General features: G+C 55.4%; 1 protein-coding gene across 1 annotated transcript; it reads right to left on the reverse strand.

The window, feature by feature from the left end:
- LOC110392524 (guanylyl cyclase-activating protein 1-like) lies at nucleotides 1,301–6,433 on the reverse strand. The gene is made up of 4 exons (XM_021384772.1): nucleotides 5,452–6,433; nucleotides 3,480–3,629; nucleotides 2,009–2,099; nucleotides 1,301–1,526 (listed from the first exon to the last, which is right to left on the reverse strand). The coding sequence occupies exons 1-4, from the start codon at nucleotides 5,647–5,649 to the stop codon at nucleotides 1,399–1,401; spliced, it is 567 nt and encodes a 188-aa protein (XP_021240447.1). The 5' UTR covers nucleotides 5,650–6,433; the 3' UTR covers nucleotides 1,301–1,398.

The following is a 7,226-nucleotide window of genomic DNA, read 5'->3' on the forward strand; positions in this document are numbered from 1 at the left end:
AGGCTGGACATTAGGAAATACTACTTTTCTGAAAGAGTGGTCAGGCGCTGGAATGGGCTGCACAGGGAGGTGGTGGAGTCACCATCCCTGGAGGTGTTCAAGAAACATTTAGATATAGCGTTGAGAGACATGGTTTAGTGGGGTTATTGGTGGTAGGTGGATGGTTGGACCGGATGATCTTGTAGGTCTTTTCCAACCTAGTTAATTCTATGATTCTGTGTTCACAGCACCATTGCAGCACCATGACTGCACCATCACAGCACCACCACAGCACTCCAATCACAGCCCTGCAATCCCAGCCCTGCAATCCCAGCCCTGCAATCCCAGCACCGCAATCCCAGCACCGCAATCCCAGCACCGCAGCACCTCACTGTGCCCGTCCCCGGTCCCAACCCTCCCCAGGCTGAGGCGGGAGCTGCACGCTATGAGCACTGCAGGCACGCATGTCTCAGCGGGGCCAGCTGCTGAGCTCGGCAGGGCTCTTCCTGCAGCTGTGCAGGGCTCGGCCATGGCAGTGCTGAGGCCATCCCATGTCCCTCTGCCCCTCTGTCTCCATCTCTCAATTCCGAGGATCTCCGGTTCTGCACACGGTGGAGCAGTGCTGTCACTGCTGCGATGGCACAGACGCCAAGTTCCTGTGTCCCCTTTGGGTCTTCCCCCCACGGACAAAAGGAATGGGCGTGCGGGTGTGTGAAGGGGCAGCGCTGGGGACAACTCGCCGCGTTCATTCATTTATTTTCTGTGGTTCCCGACACCGCTCCTCAGCCCGACCCATTTGGTGCGGAGGGCTTTGATGGAAGAGAGCCACACTCAGCGGTGGCAGCAGCAGTGCGGCTGTGACAGGAGCGTCCTGTCAGCCCCAGGATGGGTGTTCTCTTCAGCCTGAGCACGAGTGTTCCCTTCAGCCCGTGGGTTCCTATGGATGGAGCTCCAACGCTGCAGAGAGCGCCGGGAGCGGTGTGAGCGCTGCGGAGGTGTTGGTGGCACAGTGGCAGAGTGGGGCGGCGATGCCTTTTGTGTTGGTGACTGCTGGAATCTTTCTGTGCCCATCAGAGATTTCTCCACGCTGCGTTCTCACAGCGCTCCTTGCAACTCCAGCATCGCCCCGGGTGCAGCACGGTGCCAATGGGTGCGGGCAGCGGGACGCAGTCGGCGTGCCGAGCCGACGGCCTTTGGGCTGTAAGAAGTCCTTGGGTGATGCCACACAGCCCCCATTGTTCTGACCCTGCCCTGTGTGCACACCTCCAAGTTTCCGTGTTCGTGCAGCAGCGTGCGCTCCGACACCCACAGGTCTATGGCAGTTCCTTTCTGTTCTCATTTCCATTCTTAGGTGCATGGAATGGTGTTTGTTTCTTTCAGCACCGCTGTCCTTCCCGGCTGGCTCTCTCCCAGCCCCGTTTACACGCTGTGCCGGCGGTTGTTGATCATGGCCACAATGTGCGACAGGTCCAAACTCTTCATCATCACCTCCATGAACTCGTCGTCCTTCCTCGCTCCCTCCACAAATTCATCTAGGGAAAGTTCCCCTGTGGGGCACAGACAGAGCAGAGTGGGATGAGGGCACCAGGGGGATACCCCCGTTCTGCCTTTCCCTGTGGGTGGACGTTTGGGGGGCACTGCCTGCTCCTACCTCTGCCATCAGCTACACCCAAAAAGGGACAAAGAAACCCTACAAAATGCACATTGTCAAAATACAGCCAAGGACTGAGTACCAGGGAACGAATCCCATTGTACCCGTCACGTGTGATGTAGGAGAAAAATGTCTCAGTGAAGTACATGGCTTCATGTAAGAAGGAAATACAAAAGGAAAAGGTGCTCAGAGGAAGCAGGAAGAGGAACCATAGAATCATGGAATGGTTTGGGTTGGAAGTGACCCTAGGGATGGTCTGGATCCAACCCCCCTCCAGGGGAGGGACACTCCCAAAAGAATGGGTTGCTCATTGGGAAACACGGACACCTCTGTGGGATTGGGGTGATCTGAATGGGATGACAGCAGTGTGATTCTCACCATCTCCATTCACATCGATTTTGTTGAAGACGCGGTTGGTGAACTCCTCTGCGCTCGTCTCGTGGTCACCGCCATTGATGGCACGAATGGCCTGGAAGAGGAGAGCGGGATGGGAGCTGCGGAGCTGCTCCTCTGTGAAGGGAGCTGCCCCTGCCCCGGGCACAGCGATATGCATAGGAAAACACAGCAGGAATCCTCAATCCTGACAGCTGGCCCCAAGGGCATGAGGGTCTGGAGTGTGGAAGGAGTGGGTCGGAGCAGAGAGCTGCCCTATGTCGGGTTGGGCAGAATGGAAGCACTGCAGATAGGGCAGAATTGGGATCCTGGGTGAAACCACCTCATATTCAGCCCTCCGTGGGGCAGAGCTGGGGTGGAAGATGAGATCTGTGCTGCCTTCGTGCTGAGAACCACTCTGTCCTGAGAACCATTGGATAAATACAGGCATCCCTCCACCACTGCAGGGCCCAACACAACTAAGGGCAGGTTGTCATCGGGTGGGTGTGAAGGAAGATGGGAGAAATACACTGCCAGGATCTGACAGGTTAAAGTAAAACCTGGTATAGCGCCTTGCAGCATGGCAAGAAGGGGAAAATGAAGGAAAACAAGGAAAAATGGGGGGAAAGAAGGGAAAATGGGAAAAAAAAACACACAAGAAAATGGAGACCAAGTGGAGACCCTCTGATTGCTGCCACGAAGCCGTTGCTGTTGTTCCAACCAAACCCGGTCTTGGAAACCACCGCTCCTCAAACCGCCCGTCAGAGTCAGCCCCGTCTCATGGCGTGGACACTGAGGAGCTGACCCTAAAAGCAGGGACCTCACTGCACTGCCACTGCCCACGTGGGAACAGGGACCGATGGAGGACGCTCCCTACATCTACTCTTCCTCTTTCCAGCTCCTGAAAGGAGGTTGCGTTCTCAGCCTCTGCTCCCAGGGAGCAGTGATAGGATGAGAGGGGATGGGCTCACGGTGTGCTGGGGAGGGTCAGGTTGGAGACTGGGAACAATCTCTGCTCCAAAGAGCGGTCAGCACTGGCACAGGCTGCCCAGGGCAGTGGGGAGTCCCCGTCCCTGGGGGTGTTCCAGCACCATGGGGATGTGGCACTTGGGGACGTGGTCAGTGGGCACGGTGGGATGGGTTGGGGTTGGACTGGGAGATCTCAGAGCTCTTTCCCAGCCTCAGTGATTCTCTGATTCTCTGATTCTATGACACTGTGCAGAGAGTACAGCTGAAATATTGCAGAACACGGGTTGGTTCCTGGACAGCTGCAAAGTCCCGCAGCCGTCTGTGCTGTGAGATGGGCTGTGGTGGCAGCCAGGGGTCCACCTCCAGCACTGCAGGGAAATCTGCCCCAAAGCCCAGTGCTGTTCGAGAGGACCTCAACCAAGCTCATCTGCTTTGGGAACACAAAAAGTCTCATCGTGTGCTGGAAATCGCCATCGAGGAAAGCGAACGCCGCGCGCTGGGGACTCACCTTAATGATGTTGAGCAGCTCGTGGCGGTCGATGCAGCCGTTCCCGTCCACGTCGTACAGCTTGAAGTACCAGCGCAGCTTCTGCTCCATCTTCCCACGCAGCACCAGGCTGAGGGCCGCCACGTACTCCATGAAGTCGATGTACCCATCCTGGGGCAGAACGAGATGGGGAACCGCTCAGTGCCTCTGAGCCGCTGTCAGGATATGCTCCTCCAGCACGGAGCTGGAGCCTGGCACTGCGATCCCGAGGTTTAACGGCGGCTGAAATCCGGATGGGGAATCATCGTCCCTCAGTGGTCCCCAGTAAATACTTCAAGGAATCGAGGAGGGAAAAACAACCCGAAACTTTCATTTATTGCCGTATTTAGGCAGAGTGAGGTGCTCGTCTGGAATGCTATTAAATAAATACGCGCAAAAGGGGAATGTTGGGGGGTTGGTGGAGCGCTGCTGTTCTACAGTTCCTTGCCATTGGTTATAAAAGCAATTTTATTTAACTATTGAACCACTAATGAGCCAAGACCAAACAATGTGGGCCCACCTCCACCGGCTGCCGTGCTCTGATCCATTCCTCTCGCCATCATGCTCATTTTATTCGGGTTTTGTCCCAGGATGATGGAATCTGAATTGGAACCTGTCCCTAAGATGTGGTTCACTGCAGCGCACAGAGCTCACGGGAGAGCTCTGAGCAGCGCTGGGTGGATGGCCAGTCCCTGAACTTCTCAAGGGATGGCAGCATGGCTGGGACAGCTTGCACAGGAACAGGAAACACAGCCATTAATTAACAGAGCTGCTTCTCAGCACTGTCGTTATCGGGGCACAGAATCGGGAGGGGGAGCATTTGGGGAGACAGCCGGGGGTCCTTGTGCGCTGGGGAGAGCCACGCGGGATTGATTTAATCCTTGGAACACCGGGAAACCAATTCCTCCAGGGTGTTACAGAGATCTATACAATGTTTGAGTCTGGAATTTGAGTCTGGTATTTGAGCCTTTACTGCCTCATGTACGTATTGTTGAAGGACAACGAAAGGCTCAAGAAAGCTCCAGCTTTCAGCCTCACCTCCTCCCGCTGGCATCTCGCAGGTCAAACGAGCTCCAACCAATCAACACACTGCAGCCATATCTCAAGATTCAGAGGTGAACTTGAACGGGGCAGTTAGATAAGGAGGCGTTGCTCCCCGTGGCTGTCACCTATATCATTATTGACACACCACAATTTGCCCCTTGTATTCTGCTGCCTTACACTGATGTCCCTTGGCAGCGTTGTAACAGAAAACACAGAACTCCCCAGTGCTGCAAGGGTTGGTTTGCTGTTAGATGTAATTACTGATGGTCTGGACAAGGGGATTGAGTGCATGCTCAGTAAGTTTGCAGTGACACTGAGTTGGGAGGAAGCGTCGATCGGCCTGGGGGTAGGAAGGCATCCAACGGGATGAGCTCCAACACACCCAAGTGCTGGGTCCTGCATGTGTGTCACACCAACCCCACGCAGCGCTGCAGGAGTGGGGCAGTGGAGCTGTGGGGGTCTGCAGCACAGCGCTGTGGGAAGCGGCTGAGGGAGTGGGATGGGGCAGTGTGGGGCAGAGGGGCTCAGGGAAAGCCCAGTGCTCTCTGCCACTCCTGAAAGGAGGTTGGAGTGAAGTAGGGCTTGGTCTCTGTCCCCAGGTAAAGGTGATAGGACGAGAGGGGATGGGCTCATAGTGCGCTGGGGAGGGTCAGGTTGGAGACTGGGAACAATCTGTGCTCCAAAGAGCGCTCAGCACTGGCACAGGCTGCCCAGGGCAGTGGGGAGTCCCCATCCCTGGGGGTGTTCCAGCACCATGGGGATGTGGCACTTGGGGACGTGGTCATTGGGCACAGTGGGATGGGTTGAGGTTGGACTGGGGGATCTCAGAGCTCTTTCCCAACCTGAATGATTCCACAGTTCTCTGGTTCTCTGGTTCTAAGCAGCACGTTCTTTCTCGCGGAGAACTCACCTTATTCATGTCGAAGGTACGGAACATCTGCTCGATGTACTCATTGGCCTGGGGGTCCAGCCCACGCAGCCCGAAGAACTGCTTGAACTCGTGCTCCGTCAGTTGCCCAGAGGGACACTCCGTCATGAACTTCTTGTACCAGTGGTGGATCTCCACCGCCTGCAGGTCGTCCACCGTGGAGCTGTTGTTGTTCCCCATGGTCGGAAGGAGGAACCCTGCAGGAACAGTCCTCCCCGTCCCGCTGCTCTCACAGCAGTGCCCCTTTGCTCCTGTCCACGTTCAACGTTAGTCCCAAAGGAAAAACCTCTGACCTTCCCCAAGCCCATTAGGAACATTAATCTGATTAATGTTAATCAGAAGCTGATTTACAGACCCCAAAGTTTCAATGATACAAACATTCTGCTTAGAATGGAAAGAAGTTGTGAGATAATCCAGCAAAGCTCTGCTATTCCGGGAGCTGCACTGGGGTCAGGAGGTTAAGCAGATGCCTCAGAGCTGCGCTGCTTTTGGACACTGCCCTATTTTTAACCTCGGTATAATTAGACACAAAGATGAGATGAAAACACTGCAAGATGCGGGGTTTGGTGTGGGGTGAAGTTCTGCCTGGGTTTGGGTGATCTGGATTTATAGACTTGGAGGTGGTGGGTAATTTGGTGTATAGGACCAAGGATGACCCATCATCAGCATCAGTTCCCTGTGGGAAAAGCCCCATCTCTACACACTGCACAGAAGAGCAGATGAGGAACCAAGCCCTGCTGTGACCCTGCCAGCCCCAGAAACCCTACAGAGGGGCAGCCAACTCCTGCAGAACCCATCTGCAAAAAGAGGGGGGAGCGCAAAGCAGCCACGCCAGGGAACCCTATTCGTGAGAGAAAATCATCCCCTGCCCCAGCTTCTCCTGGGGCTGCCATAGGAGAGGTGACACCCATCTCCTGGACCCAGTGGGACTGGTCAGCAGAGCACCTGGCTGTGGGTCACTGCTTGGGGCATGGGAAGTGCTGTGGGGGTGGGAAAGGGCACTGGGGGACTGCACAGGACTGGCTGTCTTCAAAGGTCCCATCCAACTGAACGGTTCCATTCCTATTCTAGTCTAGACTAGCCTATTCCTATTCTATCCCATTCCATTTTATGTTGTTCCCATTCCATTCCTATCCCATTCTATTCCATTCTATTCTACCCTATTCCGTTCTATTTTATTCCTGTTCCATTCCCATCCCATCCCATCCCAAGTATGGAGTATGGGATATGGAGCTGTATGGGAATGTATGCAGTATGGGGCTGTATGGGATATCGGGCTGTATGGGACTGTATGGGGTATGGGGTTTATGGGAGCAAAGAGCTGTATGGGGGGGCACAGGGCTGTATGGCGGGCATAGGATTGTATGGGACCAGGGAAGCGAACGGTGGAACAGGGCTGTATGGGGGGCATAGCGCTGTCTGGGGGCAATGAGCCGTATGGGGTACAGGGCTTTATGGGAGCAAGGTGCTGTATGGGATCATGGGGTTGTATGGGGATACGGGGCTGAATGGGGACAAGGAGCTGTATGGGAGCGTAGGGCTGTATGGGGGCCATAGGACTCTATGGGGCCATGGGGCTGTATGGGGGCCACAGGACTCTATGGGGCCATGGGGCTGTATGGGGCCATAGGATTCTATGGGGCCATGGGGCTGTATGGGGGCATGGGGCTGTATGGGGGCCATGGGGCTGTATGGTGGCATGGGGCTGTATGGGGGCCATAGGATTCTATGGGGCCATGGGGCTGTATGGGGGCCAT

Source organism: Numida meleagris, chromosome 1 (assembly GCF_002078875.1).
Source record: "Numida meleagris isolate 19003 breed g44 Domestic line chromosome 1, NumMel1.0, whole genome shotgun sequence".
NCBI classification, from domain to species: domain Eukaryota; kingdom Metazoa; phylum Chordata; class Aves; order Galliformes; family Numididae; genus Numida; species Numida meleagris.

What these genes read in the sequence shown, in the direction of transcription:
- LOC110392524 (XM_021384772.1), bottom strand. Translation starts at nt 5,649, where the DNA reads ATGGGGAACAACAACAGCTCCACGGTGGACGACCTGCAGGCGGTGGAG. An exon ending in AGCTGCTCAACATCATTAAG is followed by an intron (nt 2,100 to 3,479) that starts GTGAGTCCCCAG and finishes CTCCTCTTCCAG; the next exon opens with GCCATTCGTGCCATCAATGG. An exon ending in AATCGATGTGAATGGAGATG is followed by an intron (nt 1,527 to 2,008) that starts GTGAGAATCACA and finishes TGTGCCCCACAG; the next exon opens with GGGAACTTTCCCTAGATGAA.